Here is a 16,353-nt window from a genome sequence, read left to right as displayed (position 1 = left end):
GCTCTCAGGGTTATGTAACTGGGAACAAGGCATGAATTTCTGTACCTCGGGACATTCATCTGTAAGAAGGGGAAGATAACCAGATTCCTCAGAGCTGGTGTGAAGATTCAGCGAAATAATACACACGCTTAGAACAATGTGTGGTGTTCTACACCCTGTTCATATCATCATCTATTTTCATTTCATCTTCTTCTGTATTTTCAGGGGAAACAGGTGGCATAGCACAGGAACTCTTGTAGAGAGATAGACAAGAAATAGAAACATAACACTGAAAGCTTCCATCTATAATTCGCCAGTGTCATCACCACATGGTGCAGCAGTGACTAAAGTCATCATTGTCCCTGCTGACCATCTTGTGCAGCTTACTAATCACCCAATTCGATTCTGAGGGCATGGAATGGCATTTTCATTTTGGACAGACCTGACACCACAGGCTGCCCATTATTAAACCACACATTTGGTCCTTCTGTCCCAGGTTATCTGCAATATGTGGACAATCTACAAGTCTTCCCACAGGGATTTGAATGAGGTTAAAATGTGACGATTCGCTTTTATCCCTGTTCACATGGTGCTTTACAGGATGAGTTAAGGATGCCCCAGATATAGCAGTTCATCATTCTGTTTCTGTGCAAGGTGCAATGAAAGGCAGCCAAGAAGAAGCTGCCCTTCAGTCCTTGGATTCAGAGGTTTCTGGCTTTGTGTGCAAGCTCCTATTCTCACACAGACTTGGGCAGTGTGAAAATAAGAAGTAATAAACCTCTGAGTTCCACGAAGACACACACAGAGAAAAATGATTCTTGATCTTTAAAGCCAGGGCATCACTGCAGTAGTACTAAGAGAGCTAAGTGGCTTCCCGAATGGTGGAGCAGTAAAGAATCCACCTGCTAATGCAGGAGACGCAGAAGCCGCAGGTTCCATCCTTGGGTCACAAGATCCCCGTGAGGAGGAAATGGCAACTAACTCCAGTATTCTTTTCTAGGGAATCCTATGGACAGAGGAGCCTGGGCTACAGCCCATGGGGTCACAAAAGAGTTGGATGTGGCTGAGCATACTTGAGCAAGAGAGCGGAAGCACAGTCCAAAGACAGGTCCAGTAATTAATCTGAACAGGAAAGGGACTCGCTGCTAGTCCACAGTGACCAGCCAGGCTTCTCAGTCCGGGTTTTCCTGTCTGTTTTTCCCTCACTGCTTCTATTTGTCAAAGGAAGAAAAAAAAAAAAGAAACAAAACGACAAAAATCAATATGATTGATCCAAGAAAAAACTGGGGAGAGAAATCTCACTTCCCTGGTCTTGCTTTTCTGCAAATCCTCTTTCCTGAACCCCTAGGAGTATATCCCCTCTACTCCTTTCAGGAGATGAGAACTTTTCAGCCTCTATGGAATCCCCTTCCCAACTCCAATCCCATTCCTGCTTCCCAACCAAAGCAGACAAGTAAACCTACCAGGGATACACTGAATTCATTTACATAAATAATTTACTTTTCCAAGTAAGAACAGTGCTCCTTCCTCCCCTTGAAACTGTACTACAACTCAGATTCTCCTCAAGAGAATCTAGTTCTGGTTATTAAGAAAACAAGGTCAGAAATTTTGTGTTCACTCTTCTGCTTCCAGATGACCAGACATAAAGGACCCAATGCCCTTCTCAGAGTGCTTTCTTGCTTTCACAACGTCTGAGCTTCTATTTATCTGCTGGAAACACATATGCGATCTCTCTTGTATATGACAGATATGCAATCAAACATCACAGTGGCTCGAGGTCATGCAGTACCCAGATGCTGGGACAAATGATGAGGCCAACTGTACACGACCAAAGATTTGGGTTAGAGAGATGGTGAAGAATACAAGGGAACCTCAGCTCCTAAGGAACCACAGCCTCTGTTCTGCAATACACAAGCGTATAACAAAACAACAGTGACATAATGCGTAACTTAGAAACGTTATCAATATTAATGATTGCCTTAGGCAAAAGAAAACTCATAATGTAATTTGGTTGGTAGACTAAAGCTCATGATTACAATATGTGGCAAATTTCTCAGTTTCTATGTCAATTAGAATTTAAACACAATAATCATTATTTATGTGTGTATTAGGTATAAATATTTAATATGGATTATATTAAATGACAGATTAACAACGTTCTATATTTTATAGAAATGCAAGGGTAAAATATATATCTAAGGTAGTCTTTATAATTTGCTTCTTCATAACGTTTGGGTCATTTGCTTACAACTTTAAAAACCTTACATAACACCCCCATGACTACCAGAAAGAAGTTTCTGGCTCAGTTTATCTTTATCTATTCTACCTGGGTGGTACATTCAGTGTGAAGGGGACTGCAAGTCCCCCCACTTTGCTTGGATAGTAGTTTTTTTTTAACCATTTATCATTTATTATTTTTACTTTACAATATTGTATTGGTTTTGCCATACATCAACATGAATCCACCATGGGTGTACATGTGTTCCCCATCCTGAATGCCCCCCCCACCTCCCTCCCCGTACCATCCCTCTGGGTCATAGTTTTTATGACTGCATACAACCAGTTTGAATTTGTACTGAGGCTGAGATTTTCTCAGTGCAATATACGCACCTTTCTTCTCACTATTCTCCAAGTAATTTTCTCTTAAATTGCAATTTGATTACTATCTGATGATTAAGATCCCAAGACCTATTTTAAAAATTCCATATCTAGTCAAAAACTGTAAAAGAGTCAAAGTAACTGTTCTTCTGGATCATTACCTATTGTTTTGGTTCTTTTATAGGGAAATTTTAAATTAGCAACTTAAGACTTAGGAAAAACATTAGTTTAAAAATATCTTAATTGAAAAAAATTTTGATCGAAAGTATCAAATATTGCTCAGAAAAGGTCACTGTTATTTAATTTCACAGTATAAATGTACAAAGCAACTGGTGAAATATCACTGTAAAAAATATTTCTTTTTGCTTTATTTTCTAAAGGCAATTGAGACAAGCACAACAGATAAGTAAGACAACACTGGCAATACACAAATACACTAATAAAAACAGATGAACCATCAATGACAAAATAATATATAAACATATGAACAAGAGCATGACTGGAAACCCCAGAAGTATCACATTCAGTATTAACCTAAAGGTAGTGTGTATATATATATATGTATATATATATATACACACATATATATGTATATATATGTATATATATATATCTGTGTGTGTGTGTGAGTGTGTAAAGTCAATTTTTATACCATTACCTATTTCAGTAGCAGGTAATATTTTTATTGTCTTATTCATAGAGATTTCTCTCAATACAACAGCTCTAACAGATATAGAACTATCTGGACTTTCAAATAATAAATGCTGAAATCATTTTTATAGATATTGCATATGCATGATTGGTTCTACTATGTATAGATAATATACAGACAACTAATTTTAATTAAAAATTAAAATTAAAATTTAATTAATTTTAACAGCACAAAATATTTTAAAAGTGTATTACTGACCTGAATATAAACATTCAGAATAAAAACTTTACATTAAATGGACACTTTCAAAATAATACATAATTTATTAAGGGAGATAAAATTGATAACATATAAATTTGCCATGCGCCAATCCAAAACCATTACCCCAGTTCAATTTGATTATATCAAGTCACAGTAAATAATTTTTTAATAGAAAACTAAAAAAAATAAAGAGAAAAAGTAACAACAAAAAATAAAGTCACATATTTACATTGTATGATATATAAACTTGCCTATACTAGAAAAGCTATTCAACATTCTCTCCATTTTATAACTACCTCTTAACTATTAATTGACTGAATTGGACTTTTTGTTCAAGTTCTTTTATATTTTCAATTACCACAATGCATTAGGTGACTTGTTTGCATTATGTGTAAATGCCAACTATAAAATATGAATGATACACTTAAAATTACTTGAGTTGCAACACCTGACCAAATATCTGAACACTAGAATAACATTAATTAAATAAATGGCCTACTCCCATATGACTGCAACTGAGAATCGTCCATTAACAGCAATTTATCTACATTTGTGATAATTTATCCACATCTAGTGCATTGTGTTCCAAACTTTAAAATTACTAAGTCATTATGAAGGATGAGAAGGGCTAGTCCAAACTGTCTGAAGACATTTAAGACCTGAAATTTACCAATCTTTAACTGCAAGAGAATAGTCTAAATCTTTATTATTTTATAAATCTTAAAATATGAAATAGGAAACAGAAAGTATTTTTAACCCTTACAATTTACATATTACAAAATGGTCTCCACAGAAGATTAATTAAATTTTCAGTCTCTACTCATATTGCTTTCAATTACAGAGTAACTTTGATAATATTAAGTAGTCTAAATATTAGATTTAAAGTATATAGAAGACCTCTATATACTCTCTAGTATATAGAGCCATCTCTAGTAGATTTTAGCTACTTTACTTTCAAGCAAACACTGAATATACTACTTACAAATGGTGGATGCTTTTCTTGACATTCTCAAAATAGAAATTCTGCAAGGACATCATCATAACATAAGTAATACTGTCAACATCATGGCAGCAATTCACTTAAAATTATATCTGTGAACTCCTCCCTGATGAAGCCTTGTTTTCATATTCTTTATTATGTTCTTCCCAAAGCCTAACTTCATGAGGCCCTGAGATATAGCATGCATTCAAACATTAGCTGACTGGATAAAAGACTACTCGGTTCAGTTTAGCCACTCAGTCGTGTCTGACTATGACCCCATGGACAGCAGGACACCAGGTCTCCCTGTCCATCACCAACTCCCAGAGCTCCCTCAAACTCATGTCCATTGAGTCAGTGATGCAGTCTAACCATCTCATACTCTGTCGTCCCCTTCTCCTCCTGCCCTCAGTCTTTCCCAGCATCAGGGTCTTTTCTAATGAGTCAGGACTTCGCATCAGGTGCTCAAAGTATTGGAGCTTCAGCTTCAGCATCAGTCCTTCCAATAAATATTCAAGACTGATTTTCTTTAGGATCGACTAGTTTCATCTCTTTGCAGTCCAAGGGACACTCAAGAGTCTTCTCCAACACCACAGTTCAAAAACATCAGTGTTTTGGTGCTCAGCCTTCTTTATGGTCAAGCTCTCACATCCATAGTGGAGAATGGGCTTCCCTGGTGGCTCAGACAGTAAAGTGTCTGCCTGCAGTGTGGGAGGCCTGGGTTCGATCCCTGGGTCGGGAAGATCCCCTGGAGAAGGAAATGGCAACCCACTCCAGTACTCTTGCCTGGAAAATTCCATGGACAGAGAGGAGCCTTGTAAACTACAGTCCATGGGTTCACAAAGAGCCGGGCACGACTATGCGACGTCACTTCTCACATCCATACATGAATACTGGAAAATCCATAGCTTTGACTAGACAGACCATTGTCGATAAAGTAATATCTCTGCTTTTTAATATGCTGTCTAGGCTTTTCATAGCTTTTCTTCCAAGGAAAATATGTCTTTTAATTTCATGGCTGTGTCACCATCTGCAGTGATTCTGGAGCCCAAGAAAATAAAGTCTGTCAGTGTTTCCATTGTTTCCCCATCTATTTGCCATGAAGTGATTGGACCAGATGCCATGATCTTCGTTTTCTGAATGTTGAATTTTAAGCCAACTTTTTCACTCTTCTCTTTCATTTTCATCAAGAGGCTCTTTAGTTCCTCTTAACTTTCTGCCATAAGGGTGGTGTCATCTGTATAGCTGAGGTTATTGATATTTCTCCCTGTAATCTTGATTCCAGGTTGTGCTTCATCCAGCATGGCATTTCACATGGAAGGTCCCTTGGAGAAAGAAAAGGCAACCTACTCCAGTATTCTTGCCTGGGAAATCCCATGGACATTACAGTCCCTGGGGTCGCAAAGAGTTGGACATGACTGAACATGAGCATTAGAGGATAAGATTTACACAAGGATCCATTGATGTGTATATTACATAAGCATCCCATATATTTTACATAGAATTACTTCCCTAGTGGCTTAGATGGTAAAGCGTCTGCCCACAATGTGGAAGACCCAGGTTCGATCCCTGGGTTGGGAAGATCCCCTGGAGAAAGAAATGGCAACCCATTCCAGTACTCTTGCTTGGAAAATCCCATGGACGGAGGAGCCTGGTAGGCTATAGTCCGTGGGGTCACAAAGAGTGAGACATGACTGAGCGACTTCACTTTCACATAGAATACAGATCTATTATATATACATTATACAGATACATACATATTACATGTATTTTACATGTGTGTCTGTTTCCCTAGCAAAAGGTGGTACAATATAAATATAACTGAATTATCTGTGGTTTACAGAAAATTTATAGTGTGGAATATATACTTCTGTGTTATGACAGACTCACCAATCTTCCCTCTTTAACATTACCCCTTCATGCATCAGTGATATGCCTCACTCATTTTTACATGTCAATCCACCATATCTTATTAAGACTGAACTTAAAATTCTTAAAATGAAGAGCTCTACTTTTCTCTCCTCTAATTCTTCCCCATCATTTCTAGAATGTGCCTCTAGATGGGGAATATATCCATCTTGGTGCAGATTCCATCAGAAGCAGACCTTGAGATAAGGATGGAAGTGTAAGTAGTTTACTTGGGAAATGATCCAGAAAATACCAGTTAGGCAGAGAGGGAAGAAAGCTAATAAAGCTCACAGTATCAAGCCAGTTACCCCCCTATACCAGTTAAAGTGGTGTCCCATAGGACACAGTATAAAGAACATAAGCCAGAGTGGTCCCAACCAAGGAACTAGGAGGCTACAGTATTTATCTAACAAATCTGTATTTACTCAGTGGTACTTCTGGCTTGCTCTCCAAGAGGGCCGGGTGTGCACGTAAGGCCAAGAGGAAACAAACAAAAAATATCAGGCAGAAGGTGTTCCTAGAAAATATCCAGTAAATATGGGCAGAGCACTAAATGCATCTGTTGGCAGAACTGTCTACTTATTCCCGGATTAAAGAGTGCTTCCTCCTTTTCTCTGTAGGAATTGAGCCCATGAAGATAACTGAGAACAACATTGCTACTCACACTTAATGGCAAAGAGAAATTTGTGACTGTACTAAAGGCAAAAGAGATGACCTCACTTGCAAACTTTGACTTGTGGATTAAGAAGGGAACGCAACGAAGAGCACCTCATCTAAGCTAGATTCTATAAAATTATTCTTATAAATAGAAATTTAATTAGGTAGAAGGAAATTAGGAGCTTCTTAAGTAATTTGAGTCACAAAGGACTGAACCCAAGTGTCATCTTTACACTTGTAAGGTATATCACCATAACAAGCATTTAATTTCCCAGAAACTGAGTTTCCTAGTCCTTAACATAATTACCTACAATTCAAGGACTATCAGATAATTGACTGAAATAATAACTATCGTAAGTTAACTTATACATATGTTTTTACATGCATGTTACACACACACATACACATATAATATAGCTAACATATAGCACTAGCTAAGTACTCAGTATAAACTGCTAGTTTTACTGGCATATCTTACAGAAATAAAATTACTGACATTTGTAACAGCTGAATGACTTGCCTAAGGCCACTCAGGTAGGGAATGAATAAGCACAGCACTGAAATCTGGGTCCTCCATATTAATCAAGGATCTTATCTTCAAAGATGGACAACAAACAAAACCAAAACTAAACAGTAAGTTTTCATGGAGGCACAAAATTACCTTTAAATGTGAATGAACAATGTTTAAAATGTTAATACTGTAACCGAATAGGACCCTATGGGGAGTTCCCAAGACAGATTCCCCCCGACCATGTCCTCTGCCTGCCCCTTGTCTGTAGAAAACTTTAGCCTCCGAGGCTGAGTTCCAAAGAATAAATCTAACTGGAGAAGTGGGGAAATGGCAGAAAGAAAGGAAAACAGTCAAGTAAAACAAAATAAGAATATGTCAGCCATTAAACAAAGTCAAGGACCTCAATGGCCATCAAAACATTCTGAGCCCTGATCTTCAGGCTGTTCTGCAGACACGAAGACCCCACTAGGTGGAAGAAGTTAACTTCCTGCTGTCCACAACCTGGTAGACCCCAAGTTGGTTTAGAACCAGAAAGTTGAACATGTAGGCTCCTGATTACCTCATCACCAACCAATCAAAAGAATGTCCAGGAGCTGCACACACTGCACAACTGCCCCTCCTTCACATTCTGTCTTTAAAAACATCTCCCTGAAAGCTGCTGGCAAGTTTAGGCATTTCCAGAACCAGCTACCTGGACTCCTTGTTTGGTGCCCTGAAATAAAGGCTGCACTTGCCAGGGCTTCCATGGTGGCTCAGATGGTAAAGAGTCTGCCTGCACTGTGGGAGACTCGGTTCCATCTCTAGGTCAGGAAGTTGCCCCTGGAGAAGGAAATGGCAACCCACTCCAATATTCTTGCCTGGAAAATCCCATGGACAGAGGAGCCTGGCAGGCTACAGTCCACAGGGTTGCAAAGAGTTGGACACAACTGAGCGACTTCACTTTTTCTTTTGCCTTCACCACAAAGCATTGTCAATAGATTGGCTTTACTGCACAGGCAAGTGGACCCAAGTTTAGTTTGGTTAACAGTACTTTATTTTATTAGTAAATATGGCCGAATTTTAGAGTTAAACTTGGGCTAGTATAAACTTATATTATAAAAGGGATTTTAAAAGTGCAAAACATTTTTTAACCTGGCAATGACTCATTTAGGATGCATTCAACTAACCAAAATTCTTAATTAACTAAATATCTTCAGCATCCCTAGAAAAGTGAGGGCAACCCCATGAGCAATCATTATCTTAGATACGATGTTTAAAAAACAAACAAGGCTATCACCACCAGTCTGAAATATGTCTAGGTACTCTGCCAACTCACATTTTTGCAATGAGGATTTCTGTTCAATTAATACATGATGATCCTGATGTCCTGAAGTAACAAATATAGATCCAATCACTATGAACACCAAGCTGCACTTGATGAGCCACTGAGCTAAGTTAAAATAGTGTATCTAAATGTCAATTAGCACTGAAATTGGTTTAAATATTCTTTTCTTCATCTTTAGTCAACCAGAACACCTTACTTTCCAAGCATACTGGTATGAATTCTTTAATTTTTATCAATGTATACATTTTTGCCTAAAAAGATTGAACTATCATCTACAAAACATCTATATCCCTTTAAATTACTAACATGAGACCAAAGAAGAAGGCCACAAGTGATGCCTCAGATAAAATCCCCTGTGTGTAGTGTGGGTTTGTACTGGGAGCTGAGATGGGAGGAAGGTATTTCCCAGTGGTTGAACAAGGAAATTCTGAATGGGGCCAATAATGGGTTTTTTATGTTACTAAAACAGAACAGCAATACCAAACTGAAATTTAACGAAACATTTCAGTTGAGTTGAAAGTCTAGTTAGTATACACGTATCATTTTAAAACAAAGAAATGTGGCATGTAATACCTAAATGACTATTTCAGAAAACACCGAATTCAATGAAACATAAAACGTGCTTTTTAAAAAATAATAATAAGACATAACAAGAGTAATTACAAAAGTTTAACGAGGCAAAGCAGTGATTCTACAGATAAAACACATGAGCAATATGCTGCTAATAACACTCTTTGAAATTTATGTTTTAATTTTGTGACATATATACTATTTTGGTTAAATACATTATTTATGACAAGGTTGAATCAAGCTATACGAACACATTATGAATAATAATCATCGTTACCCGTTCAAAGTGAGTTTTTCCAATTGCAAACGCTGTCATTTTCACTAACTACCTGTTACATATTGAAACCAACTGTCTACCTGTGTCTCCAAATGTTTAAAAACATAAAATTCCCAGTGGCAGGTGGACACCTAATCAGGTATGCTTTTTCAATCAACTCGGATGCATTTTCGAATTTGATTAACAACAGCCAAGGGGAAAATATGAAAACTGATCGGCAGTGATGCTGCGTGCCATTTGGACGTACTATACCTTTCACACCAGCCTCATCCACACCCTGGGAAAGCACAGATAGACAAAAGAATAAGCACCAAATAAATGCAATAAATACATGGCAGGGGTCCGAAAGTGAAAAGGAGTTCCTTGCCTACACCAGTAGCCCTATAGTCAAAATGGAGAGACACGTCAGAGTCCCTCTCCCTCCCTCCCCCAAGCTCTGGCTCCCTTTCCTCGTCTCCCTCCTTTTAGCCTTTCGGCCTCCCTATCCCTCCCTTTTCCAGCTGTATCTTCGGAGCCACACTGCAGCACACCACTCACCTGTCGTCGTTCTGCCATCCTTGGTCCCCGAGCAGCAAATCCCGAAACCTGTACCTGGGAGGCAGAGGGGGCACTTCGCTCTCCAGATCAACCATCCTTCCTCAAAGAGTGGGAAACGTGAGACAACGAATGGAGGAGGCGAGGAGGAAGAGCGAAAGGAAATATTGCGGAGTGGGGAGGTGGGGGGCGAGGACTTCGTTAAAGGCGGCGGCGGGAAGGGGGACCGCAGCAGGGGAAGGTGTCTGGGAGGGTGGAGGGGGTCTGCGCCCAGCCGGAAGCTGAGGCCGAAAGGGGCCGGCTCCTCTCCTCCGGAGAGTGTGATGGGGATGATGCAAACCCAGCCCAGGAGCAAAAGTCTGGCTCTGACAAGGACCGACGATGCCAAGGAACCGCCCCCAGGCTGGGCGCCGCCTCTAGTCGCCAGGACTCGGGGGAGGCGGGAATGCAAAAGTTACTTCGCCCGAAAAAAAAGAGAAAAGACGCGCGGTGCCTAGAAAGAGAGGAGAGGGGTGGGCGTGCGCGCAGCGCGAGGGTGAAAGCCCGTCCTGCCCGGCTGCAGGCGCGACCCTCCTGGGAGGGTAGCCCAGCTTGCAGCAGGTTCCCGCAGGCGGAAGCCCCGCAAGGCCGCGCAGGCGCCGGGGGGCCTGGGGCTGGGGGTCCCGGCGCAGCGCAAGGGCTCTCCCCGTGGGCGGGGCCTCCGCGGAGGCCCCGCCAATGAGACGCCCCTCGTTAGCATAACGGTGACGGAGGTGCCGGGGGACAACCAATGGGGGCGAGCCTAATTAGTGGGTTCCCGGGCTGAACCCCCCCCTCCGGAGGAGGGGGACTCGAGCGCGTCAAGTGTCCCCAGGTCACCCGGCTCCTCGTCTTTGGCCGCCTTCAGCCAGGTAGGCAGCGTGGAAATGGCACGTTCCTGGAGAGGGAATCCCCGCTCCCAGCTTCAGGAAAGTCCTAGTCTTTTTTTTTTTTTTTTCCTCACAGACTGAAAGCCAGGGAGGTGTTTTCCCTGATCCTGGAAAGGAATGAATAAGGGCCACTTTAGGCCGTTGCAGAGAAGTGTTTAGATGCTGGCAGGGAGGACGCATTGGAATGCGTGGAGGATGACCTACTAGCTCAAGAGTGTGGTGCTGTGGGCTTCCGTGTGGCCTTCGCCTTGTTCAGTGCGCCCCTGTTAGTGGTCCACGCGGGCAGAGGAAGGGTGAACCCGAGAGTCCACAGCCTACTTTTCAGAATGGAACGCAGCTTATGGGAACATGCCTATGTTGCTCTTCTACCAAACACCGACTCCATCAGGATATGTACATTCAGACACCAACTACTTCTCCTCTGAGAGACACGGGCCTGTGGGTACAGAGAAGGTTGTGTCACGGCCAGTGGCCTCGGGGATCTCATCATTTGCTTGGAGGATCAAGCTTATAAATGAAGTGATACAACATGAGACACAGTAATCCAGCAACATACAGAGTTTGGGAAATACCTGTGAGATAACACACTTTTTCATGCACGGAAGGGTCAAGACAGAAAGTGAACCAAGTCTATTATGTTACTTTGCAACTTACTCAAGGAAAGGGAAGAAAGCAGTGGAGCGAGCAGAGAGAATCCTATGAGTACATGCAAAATGCTAGTTTAAAATGTTTGGTTCATTCAGGAGTCAGTGATTAATTTGGTATGATTAAATTCTCAATGAGGTCATGGAGTGGAGGGTTAAATACGGAAAGTTAGAAATTCAATAAAAAGTCAAACTGTAGAAGCAGAGAAAATCGAGTGAGCACCTACCTAAATCTTAAGAATCAGTGGAAATAGATGTCTCTATCTTCCAAATCCTACCCATTCTTCCAGACCCACCTCAAATGACATCTCCTCTATTAGATTTCCTGATGCTTCCATTTGGCTAAGATGCCTTCTTCCGTTGAATCCTTCATACCCTCTGTGAGTGTTTTGCTTGGAGTGCTTATTATTTTCTTGCCGGCTGTATGATTAACTGTGCATTTTTCTACATCTTATCCCCCTTCCCGTGGCTTATCTTTCTAGCACAGTGCCTTTAAAATGAGTAACATCTCAACACGTACTGTTCAGATGCATTAAAAGCTCTTAAAGCTAGGAAGTTAATCTTTTTTTTCACTTTGGCTTTAGCTCCAAAGTTATGTGTTTATGGTTTGTTTTTGTTTTTTTTGTGTGTGTGTGTGTGTGTGTGTGTTTTGCCACCACTTTGCCAAATGAGAAAGGTGAATCGGTACATTGTTAGTTTAGGTGGGATGGGCCGGGGTTGGGGAGAGAATATCTGTTTTATCTTTTGGACCTTATAATCTGCTATTAAGATAGCTCTATGAAGTTTACTTTTTTTTTTTTTTACTGTTCCAGGCTAGTATTTATATTTTTATTTATATTATTATAGTCTGCTTTTATATACAGGGCAGAAATCTGAAGTATTTATGTATCAGTAACCAATTCAGAAGCAAGACACTAAAATGAAGAAAAAAAATAGCTGTTTAGTGTTGGATTCTTGTGATTTTACAGATTAGAGAGTAAAGCAGTAGCATTTGATTTAAAAGAAAGCTGTGCACCCTCACCCTTACGACAGTTTGAATTATTTGGTTTCCAAGTACCCAGGAAACATTTTAAGAGGGAACAAGTACCTCAGGTAGAAAGAAAAAAAAAAGGAATAAATAAAAACTTGCTCCGCTAGTAGTGTCATAGCCCAGCTGTCAAGGATACAAAGGGTACAAAGGACCCTACTGTGTCAAAGCAAGTGGAGACCAATATGTGCCTTACAGTTGTCACCAGTGAAGAATCTTATCTTTCTGAATTTAAGAAAATTAAAAGAATGGCGCAATATAACAAATATATCCTGACAGTCTTAAAATATAGCAATATCTGGGCATTGAAACTTAATTTTTTTCAGTTTTCTGAAGGCAGACTTTTCATTTTTTGTCATTAATTTTTACTTTTAGCTCTCCCAGCTGCCTTTCTATACTTTTACTCTTTTTTTCATGCCAAGTCATGCCATTTCCTGCTGTTAAAACATACTTTCCTCTCTCACTCTTTATATCTTGGTTTCCTTTTTTCAATGTACTCTTTTAATCTCCTATTTCATAGACTCTGTGTGTGTGTGTATGTGTGTGTGAAAGCTTTCATTTTACCATGACATGAGAGTCTATTTTTAGAAACAATTTTAACTTGGTTCTGTACAATTTTGCAGTTTCCTTGCTGGTAATCTTAGGTGATCAAATCAAAATCTAGAGTAGATGAGAGCAATAGACTAATTTGGTCTCATAATACTATGAGAACACTCGCCACAACTCTTCTGAATTACAATAGTGATGGAGTAGACCATGCCTAGACTGATAATTAGGAAGAAGATTCATTTCCTAGTCTTTCCAGAAACAGATTTCAGAATATCTTCTAATTTCTTCCTTTTTCAATACAGAAAAGGTATTTTTTTAGATCTTTGATTTCCAGTACATTAATTATATTAATATTTAAATATAAAAATAAATGAGAGTAGAGTGAAGAATGATTGAAGAGTGAGTGAAGAGTAAAGATAATGAGTGGGAAAGGATTTTGCTTACAAAAAGCAATTTCTTGATAATTATCTTGTGAATAATAAGCATGGTTGGCAGTATAGAATATGTTGGAGTTTTTAAGCCAAAAATTATATGCACATTACGTGTGTTATTTTTATGAGAACATTTTTAAAACTGCCAGTGACTTTGTCTACCGAGGCCTATAAAAGTTGTTTGAAAATAAATTTTGAATAGAAAAAAATAATTTTATATATGTTAGGCTTCCTACTTCATAGATCCTTCATCTGTGTAGGCAAAAGAAGGCGGGATAATCCACATCTATTCAGCATCATTAAGTTACATAGCAGCATTCCAGTGTAGAAAAGAAAGATGTGTTCAGTTAATTTTTTAACAAAGATTCATTAAGTCATCACTATGAATTAAACTTCCCATAGTCTAAGGGCGCAGGAGAAGGCCATCCAATAGTACACTAGAATATGGCAACAGTAGTAATTGTCACTGGCAGCGTGTTGCTGAGGAGCACAGAGAGACATCTCATTCTGCTTTGGGAAAATCAGGAAGGCTTTCTGGAGGAGATGACATTTATGCTAAAGAATTTTAAAAGCAAATGAGAGCATCAGTAACTACACAGGTACAGATAATGGATATGAGAAAGCGATAGCAGATTCCAGCAAATGCAAAAGCTTCATGTAGTTTGAACTCAGGGTGTATATTTAGGTCGGGAGGAGACAGAAGGGAGAAAAATTGGCAGGAATACTGGCAGCCAGGAGCTGCCTTCATTTATCATTTGGAGGGGCTTGGCATGCCTTGCCATACGTGTGGGTTTTAACTTGTAGACAACGCTGACCCTCTGGAGGATTTTTAAGGAGGTATGTGACAAAACCCAGTTCATGTTTGGAAAGACCACCATGGTTAGCAGTGAAGATGATTGATTGGTGGGGAGGACAGGAAGGGAAGAAGGGAGACCATTGAGGAGCCATTCAGTACGTCAGGAAAGATATGTTGATTGTCTGAAATAATTACAGTGCAGATGGAAAGTAGAAGACAGCTTTGTAGAAAATTAAGAAGATGGTCTTAGAAGGACCAGATAGTTGAGATATTGTGAAAGTTAATGGGGAGTGAAGAATCAATGATTCTGGGCTTCCAGGATGAGTAAGTAGGTGAAGAGTATTATTCTTGGGTGAGATGGGAATACAGAAATAGGTCTGAGTGAGAAAATGAGTTCACTCTAAGCCATCTGCAAAAAGGAGAAGTCAAGAAGGTTTGAATCTATGGGTCTGAATACCAGGAACAGATTTTTATCCAGAGATGTAAAATCAAGAAGCATCCTCTAGAGAGATAACTGCACCTGGCTCAAGGTACCAGGAGGTGACAGCAGGGCAGACACAGAGCCTATAATGGTGCCCACGGGAGCAGATGGGCTGCAGAGGTGGGAGGTGGACAGAAGGAGTGTCTCTCTATTTTCTTGATTGATTTTATTTGGTGACCCTTAATTCAAGCTAAAATAGATTCTATCTACAGGAAGAAAACTGTAACAAAACCTGTCCTATATTCTAAGCATGTCTAGCCACATGAACAGAATCATTTTTATTTCAGCAACACTGAAAAGAGGAACCAGTGGAGAGAAAATGAAAAGGCAGAATATCACAACTGACTCACCAGTTCCACCTGAAAAGCACAGGTAGGATGTTTAGAGGAAGGCCATTTGGAGATTTATGAAGATATTCCAGTAATTAATGTGATTTACCCAAACTTCCAGTGGCTTTTGCCATTCTGAAATTAAAATCTCTTTGAGAAGCAGAATGTGTGTTTGCACCTTACAATGGAAGTTTGCCATAAATTACATTAAGGTAATATATGGCTATAGCATTTTATTATTATTTTAATAGCAGTGTCCTCTGTGAGTTTCCTCTGTGCTTCTGTCCCTTTTCTCAAAGCTTTCCCTAAACACACATCTTATTCAGCATTACTCAATGACAGCCCATATCATTTCCCTTTACCTGTTTCTAAAGTCTCTTCCTTTGAATTTTTGGAGGAAGAAGACAGAATTAAATTAGGTAATAAGTATCAAATGTGTTTAAATACCTTTGAAGCATCTTCTCCTACAATAATCCAGGAATCACACCCACATGAGGCTTCTACCTATGAAACACATACATTTCTTCAGGGAAAAATTATCTCCAGTAAGTTTGGGAAACTCCTGCTCTCATCCTGGTTCTTCCAATCTTTATGTTGTAGTGTCCCAAATCCAGTTCACAGACAGATCAGAGAAGCCCCCTGTCTCAGTCTTCCTTTTACCCTGAGCCTGTCATCTCCAAACTTTCCAAAACAATAATGGTGACTATGATTTTGCCTTTTTCACAATGCTTGTCAACTAGTGGTGGTCAACAATCTTCTACTGAGTGAACAAGAAGCTGCCTAAGTGAATGGATTAAGTTATATTCTTATCATTCTTCAAGCATAGAAACAAAAATGCTAAGAAGCTAATACCTGCAGTGTAACTGTTATGTGTCAGAACAATTATGAAAACCAAATAACTTTGTCCAGATTTCAAAGATGGGAAAACTCAGTCTCAG

The 16,353-nt window shown here is 39.7% G+C and overlaps 1 protein-coding gene across 5 annotated transcripts in view; it reads right to left on the bottom strand.

Moving 5' to 3' along the window:
• Window positions 1-10,899, bottom strand: part of KCNT2 (potassium sodium-activated channel subfamily T member 2) — a 445,066-nt gene extending 434,167 nt beyond the window's left edge. For all 5 annotated transcript variants that reach the window (XR_011247634.1, XM_069545283.1, XM_069545284.1 and 2 more), the window contains exon 1: window positions 10,254-10,899. Coding sequence is in view for 4 of the 5 variants with exons in the window: in XM_069545283.1 (XP_069401384.1) it covers window positions 10,254-10,348 (95 nt within the window). In the remaining variant the exon portion in view is untranslated. The remainder of the gene's footprint in view (window positions 1-10,253) is intronic.
• Window positions 10,900-16,353: the final 5,454 nt, after the last annotated feature.

The sequence above is a fragment of the Ovis canadensis genome, chromosome 12, assembly GCF_042477335.2.
Source record: "Ovis canadensis isolate MfBH-ARS-UI-01 breed Bighorn chromosome 12, ARS-UI_OviCan_v2, whole genome shotgun sequence".
Lineage (NCBI taxonomy): Eukaryota > Metazoa > Chordata > Mammalia > Artiodactyla > Bovidae > Ovis > Ovis canadensis.
Note: the sequence above shows the minus strand (reverse complement) of the source record. Positions and strands in the feature narration are given on the sequence as shown.